Raw genomic sequence first — 17,507 nt, 5'->3', positions numbered from 1 at the left:
TTTTAATATGTCAGGAGCGAATGAATGGCCAAGTTTTTAAGTTTTAACTGGCTGACCAGTGGTTTTCTCAGGTGGCCAGCGAAATGCGATCCGAAAGGGGGGATGGGAGGGGGCTCTGCGGTTATCAGCTGCTGTTTCCACGGGCCTTCCAGTGGGGGTTGGACACGGAGCTCTGAAGGCGTTGAAGGTGAATAGAGGGGGAGGGCGGGAGGCCTTAACGATAAGCGCTGTTTTGGCCTGGCTTTTTGGTCAAAGACCTCTAACGTACCTAGCTTTCAAACAATACAAATCATAAAAGAGAAACGTGGTGGGGAAATGGTAGCGGGATGGCGGAGGGGCTTAGGCCGAGAGAAACGTGGAAGAGGCAGAAATGCAGAAAACCACAAATGACCCCCACACCACCCCACCTCGCCAACATTGAACGGGCGACGCGCTTTGCTGCCTCTTGCGGTTTCTTTGGTTTGCTGCCTCTGATAAGCCCCATGCTTAAGAAGAGGCATCGGAAGAAAAGCCCCAGAAGAATGGCCAAAAGAATCAGAAGAATTTGCCCACTAGCCAGGTACTGGGGGAAATTATGTGCATAAATATGGTTTAGTTCAGTGAAATCAGAGTATTAATCGTCTGAAATCAAGAGGAATAAAGTAGATATTGGTTATTGATCATCATCTTTGGGGCCATAATCTGACATTATTTCCAGCAATTTCGCTCAGTGCACGAACACGTATTACGGGGAAAAGAAGATATCATAAAGATAGTAAAGAATGCGGGGTGAGTCGCCAGGTAAATTGAATTGTCATTCGAAGAAATGGGAGCTTGACTTTGGTTCATGGTTTTAGGCTCTCTGTGACCTAAGAGGGCAAACCCATGCTAAAATGCCATACATATCTTTACAAGTTATTAAAGTGAGACCATTGTGATAGTTGGGAAGTGGGAACTTTAATTCATTTTTGTAATTCAAAAAACAATATTAACTTTTTTTAAACGTGTAAAGGGCAAGCCGATTTTTCAACTTTAATTCTAATATAATCAATATTTACGGGCTGAAATATATATTTTTACATTATTATATAGTTATATATTATATTTGTTCCGAAAGAGATGGAAAAAATTCTTTTCTCGCAGTTTAAAATATAGATAGGCACTAAAACCAATAATTAACACGTTTGGTTACATCTTAATGCAACAGTGCTATTTGAAAATATCAGTTCTTGGCGCCATTGCAGTGTTGGACAACGCGTCACGCATGCGCTGTGGCTGGGGCGCCCTCTGGTGGCGGAGTGTTATCGGGCTTTATCGATAGTCGCCGTCGACTGGACACTTGTTGTTGTTGTTTGCAGAAAGCAGAAACAGAAAACGCGCGTCGCTTGCTGCCAGTTTTTCGTCTATTTGGTGTCGTGCGTTGTTCCTCTTGTTTTCGCGAACTTTACCTTAATTTGCCTTACTGTTTTTCCCCGGACTCTGTGCAGCAGTAATGGTTTTTATTAAAGTAGCAATAATAAAGTAAAAAGAGCTCGGCTCGTTTCGGGTGTGTGAGTGTGTGAGCACACCATATTAGTATGCGTGTGGAGTTAGCTTTTTGTTTTGCTGGCGTATTCCGGTTTTTTTTTGACGAAAGAGTGTGCGAAAAGCGAAAGAATTCCCTTTTACAGTTAACTGGTGCAAATAGTTAAATGGTGTTGTTGGTGTTTGATTTATAATCTATCTTTCTGCCTCTCTGTCTCCCTTTCCGTCCCCTCTGATATTCATTCATTTACCGTGCTCAGTTGGGCAACTCCATTGTTGTTGCTGGCTCTCTTTGAAGGGCAACCCGATCTTGGTTCTCTTGTTCTCCTCACATCCTGCCTCGCGCTCTCTCTCGTATTACACTGCAGTTGCATTGTCAGTGTTGCATAGCTTTCGAATTAGAGCGCGCTTCCAAACCGTAATTGAAAGTGTTTCGCTTGCTCTTCGTCTAATTATCCAACTTATTCTATTATCGCTGAGCAAACGAGATAAAGATAAACCCCCAGCAATATGATAAGGAAAACGCCCGTGTTCATCGGTAATTAAGGAAAAAGTGTCCCTCAGAATATGAATTTAATTTCGTGTTTCGCTCGTTGGCATGATGTCACTTCACTGTTTGCGTTTCATTTTAAGGCCCAGAGTAAAATAAACAAATTTTCGTGTTTCGCGTGGGTCGCTGTCACAAAATAAAAAGCGGAATCAAAATCCAAATCATTCGAGGCCATAAATGGCAAACAAAAACGGGCGAAATCTGAAGAAACTGTAAAGCCGGACTGTTACCAACACTGGCCAGGTCGGCGTGTTGCAAGTGCAGCTCTGTTGCAGCTCTCTCGCTGCTGCGGTCAGCTGTCAATGTCATTTGCTCAGTTGCAGTTCATTTGATTCTCCTGCTCCGTCTTTGTGACGCGTCGTGACATGAGTAATCCGGCATATTTGTGACAATGAGAAACGAACAAATGAACAAACACGCACGCACACGCTAAGGGCAAGGTGTAGTGAGCGGTGGGGTGAGGGGCTGGCGCAGAGAGTCCTCTCTTTCTCTCACACAAACAATTAACGCCTTTTACACACAATTGTACGTATGTAGGTACACTAGCTCACAGCAAAGATCAACTACATAGTACTTTCAAAATAATTCAAGAGTGTAAGATAAATTTTTTGTCCTTGATGAAGAAATCAGATAAGCACCTAGGCCTAAAGCAAAGAATAAGATCATTAAGTAGATAATTTTTGATATGTTAAACGAGTTGCGAAGCTGTTTACTTGACCCCGACTGTCCCTTGTCGTACGTGTGATTTCGAGTGTATGCAAGCTGAAATGTTGACGTTGCAGCGGAACTCCGGGCGATACGGCAATATGTCCGTCGTTCCCCCATTCCGGCATTCCATCCAAGTACAAATCCACATCCGAGCTGGGATTACTTTTGAGAATCTTAATTTCGATTTCATGATCGCCGAGTGCATTTGAATTAACGCGACTGTGCCTGTATCTGTGCCTGTGTGTTTGTTTTGATTTATCTCTCTCTGTCTTATCCACTCTTTTGGTCACAGCAACAACAGTGCCATGCAAATGCTTGCCGCCACACAAACGAGTTGTATTGTTGCTGCGATGTTGCATGCAACATGAGCATCTGTTGCTGAATCCAATTTGGAGTCCGCTTTCCTTCAGCCATTCATTAACTTATTCGTCGCTTGGTTTGAATTACAAATTCTGAACAACAATTTCGCACAGCAGTTTCACTTTTTACCCCGTTTCTTTCAAATCAAAAGAAAGCAGAGCAAATTGAATTAATAAAAGCAATGTGATAACAAGCAAGTACAAAATAACCAACGAAAGACGATAACCGATAAACGAACACAGCGAGAAAATAAATATATCAATAATATGATTTAGTCAGAGACACTAAATATAAACGATAAACGAACACTGAAATAACCGAAACTAACTCCAATCTAAATTCAGAAATACACAAACTATATTGTTCGCGATGTCAAACACTCATTAGAAACACAAAACATATATAAAAACATAGAAGAAATATTAAAGTTGGCCCGTTGATGGTTCACGTTTTGCAACAAGCAAGGATAATCCGGCAGCAAGATGATCAAACTGAAATCCTTGTTCCGCAGAGGACAGGGCACCTCCAGCTCCAACTCCTCCAATTCTTCGCACAAGCAGCAGCAGCACTCCTCCAACAACAATCGCCAGAAATCGCAGTCGAGCACTTCATTGAATACCGCCCACGAGCAGCAGCAGCAGCAACCACAGCAGCAGCAGCAACACAACAACACAGAAGCAACAACAAAATTTTACGCCCACCAGGAGGCAGCCAGCTACGAAAGGGGTGTGGATGTGGGTGATGAGGAGGCGCTGCTGCTGACCAACCAACAGCAGCAACAGCGACGACAACAGCAGTTGCACCAACAACAGCAACTCCAGAGCAACACCTTACCCCAAAAGAAATCCAAGCTTAAGGGACAGAAGCAGCCAAAGCAATTGCCGGTGCAGCAGCAATACAATGCATCTGAGCTACAGCAGCCAAGTCAACAACAACAGCCACAGCCGCAGCAGCAGCAGCAACCACTGATGACTTCCCTGGCAGCCGTGCCGCAGGCCGCAGCAACTGGCAACAGCAGCAGCAACATCAACAACAACAACGCATTGGCCGCACTGCAAGATGGTGGCGCTGCTGCCGCCGCTGCAGCAGATTTCTACCAGCAACTAGCAGCAGCAGCAACGGCAACAGCAACAGTAACATCGACCAACAGCAGCAACACCAGCACCGATAGTCCGGCTAACTCATTTCCCGCAGCAGCAGCAGCCGTTGCTGTTGCCGCTGTGGCAGCCAGTAGCTATCAGCAACAACAACAACAGCAACAGCAGCAGCAGCAACTCATCAACAACGAACAGCAACAACAGCAACTCTTAGAGGTGAGCCATTCCCTGTTTGTATGTCCTTTACGCGATTAATAACCAAAACTCAACCACACAGGCTAACAACAAAATGCAGGAGCTGCACAAGCAGCTGGAGAGATTGGGAAGCGAGCAACTGCAGCTGAAAACACGCATCACGGAGCTGCTGCCATACCAAAGCGAGGTGGCCAAGCTAAAGGGCGATCTGGTTAAGATGCAGGTGCGCAAAATGAGGGATGATTAGGGTGATGGGTTGCCTTAGGTTGTCCAAAATAGGGTGTACTGTGGGCGGAAACGGGGCGGCAGGCTAACCACAAGCTGCTGATGTATTGTTACGGGTGATTGTTATTAGTATAGTTGCTGTTTGCCCGATGATAAAGTCATTATATACTCTTGCACCAGGGGGTGAACTATATTTTGAGTACCACTTAGTGAGAACTTTAGCAAAGTTTCCAGATGAAGTCGATGATACACTTTGTTTACTACAGCGGGTCAGTAAGCTAATCTATAAATAACATTAGTAATATGAATTAATCCGTAGAGTGCCGTTTTTGGACTGTGATTAATAGCCGCCTGTAGAATGGGGTTGATAAAGGGTATTCTGAATATAGACCTTGCCATTTGCTAATGACTAAGCTCGGGGGGCGTTGCGCTTCACTACCCTAACCAACCCATTGATATTCAATACGATCTATAGTCGATGCGCTCCTTTAATTTAGTCTGGTAGATAGCATTTGCGTCGTAGAACAGCAGCAGCATCATCAGCAGAATCGCAGCTCAGAGGGAACCAAAACTGATCAGTACGATGTGTGTTCTTACAGAGTCTACAGGAAAAGACCCAGATGGAGATCGGCAACCTGAAATATGAGAATGAATCTCTGCGCAATCGGCTGCGGGACGTTGTGAACTCGCCGCTGTCGGATGCGGAGAAGCACCAGATCATCCAAGACTCACAGCGGCTGCACAGCTCGGCGCCCGCCTCAATAGCCCTGCCCAGTGTAAGTGTTCCCGGACCGTTTTTTGGTGAAGCGAATTCGTTTAACATCATCTCCATTCCTTTCCAGACAAACGATGCGCATGATGGCACACCGTGCCTCACGCCCGACTGGGATAAACAGTCATCCTCCAGCGAGATCTCTGTAGCCTGCCTGCAGGACAAGATAATTCAGATGGAGGAGACCCACTACTCCACCAATGAAGAGCTACAGGCTACACTGCAGGAGCTGGCTGACTTGCAAACCCAGCTGACAGATACACAGACGGAAAACGAACGTCTTGCCGAGGAAAAGGATGTGCTTTTCCAGTCCCTTTGTCGACAGACCGAGAAGCTAAATGAATCGCGAACGCAGATCAGCACACTGAAAGAGCTGCTCCTGCGGGATACCAAGCACGCTGCCTCCGAAGTCAGTCCCTCGGAGCGGGAGCAAAAGCTTTTGGATCTGATTAAGACATCACAGGAGGAGCGCGAGGCTGTTTTACTCAAGCAGGAGGAACTGGGAGCTGAACTGGCAGAGCTAAAGCAGGCGAGGGAAGCTAGCCAGCAGGAGCAGCAGCGCCAGAGGGAGCGGATTGCTCTGTTAGATTCTCAGTTGGATGCTGCCAACGCAGAGCGGCGGCAAGGAGAAGCTCAGTTCTCGCAGGCCAAGGAGGAAATTTCGCAGCGGGCCATCGAAATCAGTCGGTTAAGCACTTTGCTAGAGAATGCTCGTTCTAAAATCGAGGAGCTTGAAGCCGATTTGGCCCGAGGAGACAAGACAGACCTCAGCGATGTACTGGATGTGGCCAGGAAAGAGAAGGATGCCCTGGAAGAACGTGTGGCCGAACTGCAGGATCAGTGCTCGCGCAGCCAAGCTGAGCTAAGAAGACTTCGCGAGCAGCTCTCTGGATTGACCGAGGAATGCAAGGTGGCTAAGAACAATGCCAAGTGCGCAGTTTCCCACCTCGAATATCGCTTGGAGCAGCTTCAACGGGAAAAGGACAAAATAGCTGGCGAATGGCAGGCGCTAGAGGAACGCGTGGCTGAATTGCAGGTGCAGTGCAAGTGCCACCAGGAGGACAAAGCTCAGCTACAGTCCTTGCTTGGCGAAACCCAGCGCCACTTGGGCGATGTCCAACTAAAGTTGGGCGAGTCGGAGTGCCGGCTCGACCAGGAGACACAGCTGCGGCGAAAGGAGGCCGAGGAGTGGCAGCAATTCCAGTCCGATCTCCTCATGACCGTGCGAGTGGCCAACGATTTCAAGACTGAGGCGCTAAGCGCCCGGGAGCAACTCGTGCTCGACAACAAGACACAGAAGGAGAAGATCAGACTACTGGAGCAGCAGCTCGAGAAGCTCACCAAGCAACGTAAGTACATTCAAGGCCTTTTCTCGAATGAAACAGTAATGGTTAACGTTTTTCCTTAACCATTCACAGAACTGCAACAGTCGGAGACTCCGCAGTCGGTGCTGTCCACAGTCCAACGTGAGATGGAGATGGCCACGCGTCGCAGCAAGCTGTCCTTTAGCCGACAGGATTCCCGACTCTCCGTTAAAACGCTCATCGAGAGTATCGAGAATAACAAGGCGGTGAGTACAGTAATTGATCATATTTACCAGAAATGTTTCTTAACTTGAACGTTTTCCCTTCCGATTCTGCAGCAGGGCAAAACTGACGAGACGGAATCCCACTACAGCTCTACGTCCAGCCTAAACAGCGGTACTCCAGAGCTGGGGACCACACCCATTATCTTTCCCCCCTCCAGTGATTGGCATGAAAGCGTGAGTTTACACTGCAATAGATATTAATGGAGAATCTATGTACTAATGCTTACGATCCCCCACAGCTTCGCCTGCCTGTGCTGCAAAGCAGCAACCTGCACGTGAATGTGGGTAATCAAGTGGGAGATGGAACAGGAGCGACTATTCCAGCTGGCGGCGGAGGAGGTTCAGCTAGCAGTACCAAAGCCACGTTTCCGTTGCGCGATCAACAGCAGCACCAGCAGACTGCGATATCAACGCCCCAGAGCGCGATTCAGATCCAGTCTCAGATCCAGATTCAGAATGCTTCCCAGCCTTCGACGCCGGCTACGCCTAGCAGTGCGGGCAGCAGTAGCAGCGGGGGTCTGCCCTTTGGAAATGTCTCAAAGTCCTTTATTGGCGGTAGGAAGATCGATCTCCAAATACTCTTTAGTTAGCATAAGTTTTCCCATAAGTTCGATAATTTACATAGACTTTTCGAGTACTAAAAATACTAATTGCCACGAAACACTAATGCCTTCTTTTCTTTTAGGCGAACGTAAGGACCCGCTGAACATGCTGGCCAAGAACGGCGGCTCGAAGCGCAACGCCCTGCTGAAGTGGTGCCAGAACAAAACAGTGGGCTACCGCAACATCGACATCACTAACTTCAGCTCTTCGTGGAACGATGGCCTGGCCTTCTGTGCGATCCTGCACTCGTATCTACCGGACCGCATTCCCTACGATCAACTGAGTCCGGCCAACAAGCGGCGCAACTTCTCGCTGGCATTCGCAGCTGCCGAGTCCGTGGGAGTGGGCACCACCTTGGTAAGTCCTCTGCTGATTTCCTACGAGAATGTATAATTATCTGAAAATTTATTCGCTACCAGAACATCAATGATATGTGTCAGATCGAACGACCCGACTGGATGCAGGTGATGTCCTATGTGACGGCTATCTACAAGTACTTTGAGACTTAGAGGAGGGAACTTGATGATCGTCCGATGATGACTGCCATCCAATTGGCCTCTTTGTCTAGTAGTTGTTGTCCGCTTTACTTTCAATATACATCTTTTTGTTTTTCTCCTTATACATACTCTTTGTTGTTGTGTATACGCAGCCTTTCCAGTATGGACAGCAAACTTATCTTATAAACAACTCCATTAGCTTGTACGCTTCTTTTCCGAGTCGCCTCTTCTGCTTTAGTGTTTCCCATGTACAGTAATCACTCGGTCCAATGGCACACATTTAGGCATCGCATCTGTAAAATGCGTTTTTGTTTGTTTTCCGATTTTACAGACGACCCCTAGCATTAAGTTTAAGCTTAAAGTTTAATTTTAATGGAGCTTCGAAGGTTGTTCAGCACAACGATCGCTCTCCAGCCAGTGGCCACTGTACATGGGTAGGGAAGTTCTGTTTTATTATTTTTTTTTTATTATTGCCTGGTACAGAGATTATTTTTACACGCAAATCGATGATGGATGATAATTAGCTTGATTGGCTTGATTAGCTTGACGAGGAAGCATAACTATAGATATAATAAGGAGATGGTCCGAACTAGCTTTAGCGTATCTTTAACGATTATTTATTCCAACTACATCAGATCACTAATTTAAACGCAAACAAAATGTATTTTTTTCAACGATTCATTCTACCATAAAGAGGAAAAGCGCTGCGGAAAAGGCAGTGCAGCACGTAATCCCCGTTTGTTTTCTTTAGCTTTTATGCCTTAATTAACTGGGCTTAGCTGCGGGTAGTAAATTAAAAATTCTTCAAAATTTAACGCCTCGGCTTTCGCAATTTGCATTTTTTGTTAACAAAACATTCTCAGAGCCGTCTCTTATTAAAATAGATCAATCTTGACTGCCGCACAAAATGTGAAACTTAAGCCCTTGTGAAAGGTATGAGGGAGGGGGGTTGAGGAGTGAGTGATTTGAGGCGTGGTGAAAACTCGTCGGGAAAACTGAAACTCAAAATGGCGCTCCTTGAGCGCGGAAATTTCCCTCGAGTGGGAAATTTCCCTTGGTGCAAGAATGAGACGGCCTTTGTGCGTTGATTCTTCATTTTTATGGGCGGGATTCCGGACGCGGTTGGTCAAGATTTCGGGGGATGGTGTGGGCGGCCGTGGGCGTGGCATACGAGGCAGAGGATTTAATTAAGTGCCCATGCCACTCCGCAGGGGGTGCGATTCCTTTAAAATTAAAACAAGCTGATGATTGATGTACTCGAGGCTAATGAGAAGAGGCAGCCAAAGCTGGCGAAGGTTAAGGGAAGTCTTATCGCCATGGAACGGACGTTATTCAGAAGTTTATTTAAAATCGTTAGATATGTCTTACACTACTCCAGGCTTAGACAGAGGATCTAAGTCCATGAAACTAAGTTTTATTAAGTTAAGTAATTTAATGTATTTACTAGCCGTTGTGACTTAAGTTCGGTATTCTAGCGCTAAGTTAAGTCGGTGTTTAATATTTATAGTCTACGTTCAATATGAGTTATGATCCTAAAACGTTGGTATCGAAGTTTCTACGTAAAGCGGTTTTTAAAAAAGCTTCTTAAGATTAAAACTAATAATAAATAAATAAATCAAATAAATCTACCAATTTGTTGCATACTTTTGGGAACAACGCATAAATATTCATTCGATAAATCTGCCGATTTTTGAGTATTTTCCTTTCTATATATATAGAATAAAATAACCAATTAAATTGAAATGAAATGAGTTGCCAGGACGACTAACTCCTCCAACGCGTATCAAATGCATGTCCTTGTCCGCTTTTCTGTCCGTATATTTGGTCCGCTGGCCCAAGCCAAAGTCACGTAGTGCCCAAAACCTTAAGCACCCAGTCTACCCCTTCGCTTGGCTCGCAGTTCCAAGACAAAAGCAAATTGAATCTGTCAATTAGGCTCTCTCTCTCTATGTTTCAGTCTCTAATGTCCTGCACATGTCGAAAATGAAATTAAACGCTGACGCATCTTTTGCTGACCAGCGGACAGTCACCAAAATACGTATGAATGTACATGCTTCGGTGAGGGACGAGGGCGAGGGCGATGGGTGGCCTTAAGATGTGAGGAAGGAAAATGCTTAGTCATAAATCAAGAGATCGGCGAAAATAAATTTCAATGCGGCCAGCAATTCAATAAACCGAAAAGACTGGCCAGAAGCAGGGACACTCAATCGGTGGCAGTGCAACTATAAAAATATTATCTATAGTTTCCACTTAAATGCACAGCGGCACTTACCGGACGGCGCTCATCCGTGTCCAACCGCCCGACCACCCAACTGCCTACCACCCCACTACCCAGCAACCTATCAACCCACCAACCCACCTCACCCATATGTGGATAAATCATAATGGTTAATGTGCACTCATAAATGGATAAGCCAAGCGGTATAGTACACGGAAATAAAAGACTGTATCCTAGACTCCGTATTCCAATATTTGTTTTTTTCATTTAAGGATATTTATCTCTATTTTGTAGTGCTAACTTTATTTACCTTTGCTTATTATTCTATATAATTTCGATTTAAGTTTCAAAATTCTATCAAATTGCTCGAGCGATTAGCGTTTCTGTATTGTAATTAAGCTGAATTGGTTTAAACTTACTTTGATTTCATTTACTTTGTAGTTAAGAAGATCTTTTCTCAAATTACCAAACTGTTATTAAATTAAACTAATAATTTCTTATGTTTTATTTTCTCTGTGCAGGTACATTGGCTTCGAGCGAAGGAAGAGCATGGCGTGGCTTGTGGATGTGAGTACGAGTGGTGATGGGATCCTGATATATATTCATATAGATATCCAGATAGTGCGGGGTGGACATTGCTCATTCAGGTCAGGTCATGTCAACTCAGGCGGCGGGAAATCGTTTTGTGTGCGTGTCATTTATGGGTCATTTGCCAGGGAGCCATGGAAAACCTGAAGCCACCGACAACAAGTGAGCCAGCCAAGCCAGCTGGAAAACTTTGGGGAGGGGATAACCTATAGAATATGCATAATACCAATTCTGAACCAACTATATATATATCAATATCGATATTAAGTGTATGAAAACCAAAGATGCCAGCTCAATTCGAAGTTAGAACCAACTGGCTGAACTTTAACCTCTCGCCACATTCGATTTTCCACTTGCTCCACATTTTCCGAACAGAGCAAAACAGACCACACACACACATGCACACACTCACCCACATACATATAGGGGGAAGTTGATTTCCTGTCATAGTTGGATGTTAATTTGGGTCCAAACTTTGACTTCCTAGCATTTCCCCTTCTGCCTTCTGCCTTCTGCCTGCTGCTCAGGCAAATCCTGTTTACTGCCTGTCAACTTATAAACAATTTTCCATGATAATGACGCCGACGATCGGAGCAACTTTTGCGGCGGAAGCAGAGACTTTTCAAAAAACGAAGGAAGCGCGGAAAAAGGGAGAGGGAGAGGTAGGATTATAATCGGGTAATGGAAAATCGAAGAGCGGACAGAGATTAAATGCACTGGGCAACATTTCCGGTTTCGAATAGATGGTCCAGCTCCATGACGAGGCTGCTTTGATTTGATTTCCTCTCGGCAACAAAGAGCTTTATGATTTTCCGGTCAATACAATCCCAGCGGCTGTACTGCATCCTTACAAATCAACAAGCATGACACATTGCCGCCCAGCCATTGTTGTTGCCAGTTCGGGGCTCTCTGCTCGAGGAAGTACTAAAAAACATAATAGACCTGGGGCAGGGGTTACTACTCCGACAGTTCGACTGCAATGACAGTCACAATAGACTCACAAAGACCCATGGAGTGCCCACTACCTAAGGTCATCGTCAGGCTCTCGGGCGAGATCTGAAGTCGTTGGGTCATCGAGGCTGAGGGTCAATAAGTTGTGATTAGACAAATGCAGTTTTTCTTCGGTTTGAGGGGAATACTTGACTGGGGTTTGAGTTATTCGATTTGTTTATTTATGACATTGAACTAGAAGAGTATATCCTTTATGCTTCACAATTTTACTGCCTTTAATGAAATCTGAATTGATCTTGATAAATCTTAGTTAAATCAGTTTTAAGTCTGCAAAAGAAGTCCGCATTTAGCATCCCTTTGCTCAAGTCGTAACCAAGTTTGGTTTTATTCCGCAAGACATTTGCTTGTAAACGACTCGTACGACCTTTCTGCTAAACGATCCCCATTACGATCCCATAAAAATTCAATAAAGAATCCCGCCAGTAACCCCTTAGCCGCATCCTTCGAAAAGGGAATAACAAGACCCATGAATCTTGTCCCACGGGCAGAGTCTCACGTCGTCAGCTAATACGCTCTGGCCGAGCCAATAAATGTGTTTGTGCACCACCACCCACTATTGCCCCCCGCCATCCAGGAGAATCTAACCGCCCACCCCTGACTTCTTGCCCTTTGTCCTTTGCTGCTTGGCTACACTTGCCCAGTTCACTTTGATTTGCACGCATGAACTCCATTTCCCGTGCAGTGAAACAAAATATGAGACACATTCTCATTGTCTTGAGGGGAAGACTTTCGCTTTGTTAAATGACTTCCTCGGTCTTTTCGCTCAGTGCAACCTCAGTGCTCTTCTCACGTCCACAGCCTCTTGCACGCTGAAAAGCGTGCCAACGTTTGTTTAGTTCCCCTCCCCATCCTTGCCATCCTGCTAACCAGATTTCAATTTGTGCCGAGCAAAGTGTTTATGAGATTTCGAGCTGCCGCTGCTAAATGGCCGAAATCCTTGTACCCCGGGAGGATTGTGTGTGGCCCGACACCCCCGCAGGACTCAGAGGACTCGCCGGATTCGTCGGCCATCTGCGTGTGCGTCCCATATACCAAGTACGCTCCTTTGTTTGGCTTTGTTTTGTCCTGTTTGGTTTGGTTTGATGTAATGTGACATGATGGTTTCATCAAAAGCGCATTAAAAACAAAGCACAACCGGAGCTAAGCAAACAATAGGAGGCGGAACCGGGCAGGGAATTCCGTTATGGATGGGATCCTGAATCCTGAATCGTAAACTTCGCGTCTCGGAGAGATGTCAGCTCAGTTTCAGTTTTCGGGTAGCAAAACTAGCTCTTAGGTTCCTGAGTAACTAGTATCTTCAGGATATTCAAATTTGCCAAAATATCAACCAAATCTGTATATTTTTAGCAATAGTTATGATAGCCATAGGATAGTCTTGCAGGATCTCACAGGCCAACGCACTTTATTCGAGTCCTGCCAAGGACCATGGCGAATAGTGGAAAGGGAGTCAAATCAAGGCAGCAAAAGGATTCAGGCCATTAAGTTCCGGAAGCATGTTGATAACCAGACAACAAGTATACAAATCCAGCCGACCACTGCACAGGGCGTAGAGTCAGAAGTCAGGAGTCAGGACTTGGGACTCCGTGGAATTACGGAGCTGTCCTGGCTGGAGATATTTATGCTCGTCTGTATGTTTGGATGTGTTTGTTCATTGCAGTAATTGGCTAGCGGGTCCGACAAACAACTTTTGTGCATATGCAAACCAGGAAAATGAAATGGGAAAAACCGAGAACCGGCAAAAAAAAAAGCCAAGAAGAAAAATGAATCAAATGAAAGGCATCCACGATAAACTTTTTGGCCCGCCCGAATTATTCTTTGCCTCTAGTTGGATGGGTTATTTTTCAGCAGGGTAACTGATGGAACAGGGATTACCGTAGAATAAATACCAAAGTTCTTAAATTTCGTACTGAGACTATCTCCAAACAAATTAGTTTTTCTGCCAAAACAATATTGTTTTCTGAACTCAAACTTGATTTTACTCATAGTTGCTCTTCTAGTTTCCCCAACCTGGGTCTTGTATACCCCGTTGGAAACTGCTGCAGACCCATCTGGGCCACGGGGTTGGGTCTAAGTTAGTTACTTTTGTTTTGCGTCCAGGCTGGACGAGTAAATAAATAAAAGAGCCGTCAGTGGGAATTAAGCAACCCTTCCGTTGCGAATAAATCAGCAAATTAATCGCACAGCCGAGTGCAGACCGCAGTGACTGTGCCGTTAGCCATCCTCCATCCTCCACCCTCCACTAACCCAACCTCCCGGAAACGGAAGAGCACACACAGTTAGCCACACATCAAAACTGAATCCGAGTCCCAACAAATCCGATCCAAGCCAGAAATCGAGCGAGCTCCGCCTCTCAAGTGGATTTAAATTGGTTTTGCGTAACCGCAGTCGAGATTGGATTTTAAAATTTTGCAGTTATTTGTTGCTCCTTGTTGGTCCTTTTGGGTCCCGTCTGCCACTGAACGGCGACACATTTCCGCTTCCGCTGGCGAGAAAAAAGAACTCTGGCTGGCTTTCATTTGATTTGACTTTTCACGTTTCATTTAGCAAACGATTTCATTAGTTAAAAAGCGCAGTTTCTTCGCTCGTCCTGACGGGGGTGTCCCGCACATATTGTCCATGTCCTTGTTGGCTTTTTCATTTGCCTTTTCGCCCTTTCAATCGCCCAGGCGGAGTTGCCCTTTGTGTGCGCTGCTCCCTTCTCTCGTTTTTTATCGCCATTCAAGTTTGTTTTTCCGCTTAAAGTATTTTTATTGAATCTCCTTATCGTTTTTTATGGCCACTCACCCAGTGGTCCATCGGACAACAACACCCCAACCCCCCGATTAATGCTAATCTAAACAAATTCTGTCATTAAGGGTCCTTGGAACCCTCGTCCCCGGAAACGCTGCGCTGTTGGCCTCTGCTTCTACATAAAATATTGTCAATCAATTCAATTACAAGTTGACATCATTGTTACTTATTGTTGACGTCAATTGTCCGGCTGTAACCCAGCCTGTCCTGCCCAGGCCCCCTGATTTATGGAGTTCTTTGAGCTGACCACTCTGTGGCGCTCCAAGGCGCTGCCCACCCCTGACCTCGTTTCCTTGTGACCTATGGCCAGAGATACTTGCAAGAAAACAACAACATATCCTTGATAACAGTTTGTAAATATTATATAATTATGTCAAAACATAACTTCAGAGACGACTTTCCCCTAGTACAGGCTCTCCAGAGGCCACTCGACCCCTTTCAGTCGCGGACAATTAGGCGGTGAACACGCGCTGGCGGGCTGTTCACAGGTCAGTGGGTGGGGCGCGGACAGATAGAGGACAACCCTTTTAACGACTTCCGTTCCCTGGCTTTTCCATCGCCACCAGATCGACGACTACGCTTGTCGCAAATTGCCACCGAGTTTCCATTTCCATTTCCATTGATTGATTTCCCTAGCCGAAGCCCTCCGTGCGATCGTGTTTGCCCTGCCTGCCGCTCACTTTGTTTATTTACCAATAATAATGCAATAAAAGGCTGAACTCACTCGAGTTCTACACAGAAAGAAATACATTTCGCAGCAAACACACAGCAAGAACTCGTCGTCGTTTTATGTGTTATTCTAGATCATAGTAGGGATTCGTAGCAGCATCAGATATTCCCGAGAGTCCATCCAATGTGTCCAGCTTATGTTGGGCGGCACAGCTCAAAGCAAAGTTGGTTACAGCTAGTTAATGGGTATCCTTGTAGTAGCATCAGTTCCAGAGTTCGTTCCTTAAACTAGTTTGCCGCTCAACTTGTAGTGCGAAGAGTTTTTTTTTTACTTTTATATATCGAAAATTCTGATAGTTCCTTAGCCTAGAGTTTGGATCAGAAGCAAGCCCGTCTTACATGGACCTGCGATCTGAGCTATTCGTTCCTTAACCTAGTTTGTCGTTCAACTTGTAGTGTAGTTTGGATCAGAAACAAGCCCATCATACATGGGCCTGGATGTGTAGCTATTCGGGAAGTGCAAGGATATGGTTATTGATAAGGGTAAAAGGGTATTAAGGTTCTTTTACTTACTTTATATATCGAAAATTCCGATAGTTCCTTATCCTAGTTTGTCGTTTAACTTGTAGTGTAGAGTTCGGATCAGAAATTCGCCTGTCTTGCATGGACCTGCGGTGTGTAGCTATTTGGAAGGTGTAAGGATTAGTTTAGCCTAGTATTGAGGTGCTCTTACTTAGTGTATGTTTTCGAAAATTCCGATCGTTGAATTTTCGAATGTGTAAGTTTGTTCATCGTTTTGCTGAGAATCTCCATCTTAGTATAACCGAAACACGTAGGTTATATGTATGTGTAGGACGTGTACACGTGTAGGATGTATGTGTTAGCCCATCTCACACGGACCTGCGCTGTGTTACTAATTGGGAAATGTAATAAGTACCGAGTTTGGCATTAAGGTTTTCCTCACTTACGAGAGCATGCTGGAAGGCTCTCTCGGTGTCGTTCAGTGTGTGTTCCTCATTCCCTCCTCATAGTGTTGATGGTTGGTTGTGGCAGATCAGAAACCATTGTTTGTTTAAGCCCGAGCTTGAGTGTATCTAATTGGAAAGTGTAAGGTTATTCAACGATGTTTTATTTTACGCTGTTACTCACGACAGCTAACCATCCCCTGTCCACTTCCGAAAACGCCAACCAAGACATTTTGGGACGGCTGGAAGATCACAGTCTGCTTGTAGTTTATTTTCGCACTTAAAAGTTTTTATTTTTAACTTACCAAAGGGAAAGCCATTTTTGGCTTTGTGTTTTGGGTGTTACTGCTAGGTGGTGTTCCGAACGAATGAACACACTGGGGCTCTTGTCCTGGGAATAGGTTTTGACTGTTAGAATTTCGATTTGAATTTTAAGTCGTCGGATACTTGGAATCAAGGCCAACGTGATTTAATTTCTATATTACATATATATTATTATTGCATATATATACTATATAAGCTACTTCCAATACTATTCTCGCTTAACATGTATATTTATTTCGCTTAGTGTCCCCCTCACAGGTGTCTCGCGAGCTGTTCCTTTGTCCGCTAATGGTTGGGATCGTATCGTGTGTCGTATCGATGTCGTGGGAAGGTGCTGCCAGGCAGCCAAGGTGCAAAGGTGCCGTGGTGCGGGGCTGCGGGGGTGCATTCAAATTCAAATTCAAATTAGTCGATCGACACCGCAGCAACCACCAGAGGGGGATAAACACTCGCCGGGGTCATGTGAAAATGTGAAAGTGCAAATTTATATTGGTTTAATGGGTTTTCCCTTTGTTCTGTCTGTGATTTGAGTTTCCCGGGGGAATGGGCGAGTATATGAATGTTTGTTAAGAGCCATGCGTGCACCCTTTATGCAAATCATGGTAATGCAATATTTAAATTGATGTTCGTGGCTTTTTAATGGCGCACGTTCCTCGGCCCCGCACGCAACTGCCTCCGTCCTGCCTCTTTCCCTTGCCGTGGCCGTGTCTCTTTCTCGGTTTATTAGGGGTAAAGTTACTTACCTTACTGCCGACTCATTGGCATGTTAATTAGGCGTGTGAGCTTCGACTCCATGGACAATCCAGCAAGAAATGTGCGAACTTGACGTTTCGTTATAGAAAAT

The 17,507-nt window shown here is 45.2% G+C and overlaps 1 protein-coding gene and 1 long non-coding RNA gene across 6 annotated transcripts; one reads left to right on the top strand and one right to left on the bottom strand.

Annotated features, from left to right (window-relative positions):
- The first annotated feature begins 1,341 nt into the window (after positions 1-1,341).
- On the top strand, positions 1,342-8,829 carry LOC108105480 (cytospin-A). 2 transcript variants are annotated; one of them, XM_017212097.2, is made up of 10 exons: positions 1,342-1,468; positions 3,466-4,434; positions 4,496-4,636; positions 5,238-5,414; positions 5,481-6,759; positions 6,829-6,980; positions 7,053-7,172; positions 7,238-7,553; positions 7,684-7,958; positions 8,021-8,829. In XM_017212097.2, the coding sequence occupies exons 2-10, from the start codon at positions 3,604-3,606 to the stop codon at positions 8,108-8,110; spliced, it is 3,381 nt and encodes a 1,126-aa protein (XP_017067586.1). In that variant the 5' UTR covers positions 1,342-1,468; positions 3,466-3,603; the 3' UTR covers positions 8,111-8,829. The 2 variants fall into 2 exon arrangements, with proteins under 2 accessions (XP_017067586.1, XP_017067585.1); XM_017212096.2 differs by having other exon boundaries at positions 3,273-4,434.
- Positions 8,830-15,375: 6,546 nt separating this feature from the next.
- Positions 15,376-17,507, bottom strand: LOC108105417. Of its 4 annotated transcripts, none has more exons than XR_001772355.2 (7): positions 17,407-17,507; positions 16,645-16,730; positions 16,524-16,581; positions 16,343-16,468; positions 16,108-16,287; positions 15,948-16,056; positions 15,376-15,880 (listed from the first exon to the last, which is right to left on the bottom strand). It is a non-coding gene; the product is annotated as an uncharacterized LOC108105417 (long non-coding RNA). The 4 variants fall into 4 exon arrangements; XR_001772358.2 differs by having other exon boundaries at positions 16,534-16,581; XR_001772357.2 differs by lacking the exon at positions 16,108-16,287 and having other exon boundaries at positions 16,312-16,468.

This window comes from Drosophila eugracilis, unplaced genomic scaffold, assembly GCF_018153835.1.
Source record: "Drosophila eugracilis isolate 14026-0451.02 unplaced genomic scaffold, ASM1815383v1 contig_2167, whole genome shotgun sequence".
Taxonomy (NCBI): domain Eukaryota; kingdom Metazoa; phylum Arthropoda; class Insecta; order Diptera; family Drosophilidae; genus Drosophila; species Drosophila eugracilis.
The sequence above is the reverse complement of the archived record's forward strand: the minus strand, read 5'-3'. Positions and strand labels throughout refer to the sequence as shown.

Bases quoted from the DNA above. Each gene is read 5' to 3' on its own strand.
- LOC108105480 (XM_017212097.2), top strand. From the start codon at position 3,604: ATGATCAAACTGAAATCCTTGTTCCGCAGAGGACAGGGCACCTCCAGC. The intron at 7,554-7,683 runs GTAGGAAGATCG...CTTTTCTTTTAG, and splicing joins CTCAAAGTCCTTTATTGGCG to GCGAACGTAAGGACCCGCTG. The intron at 7,959-8,020 runs GTAAGTCCTCTG...ATTCGCTACCAG, and splicing joins TGGGAGTGGGCACCACCTTG to AACATCAATGATATGTGTCA.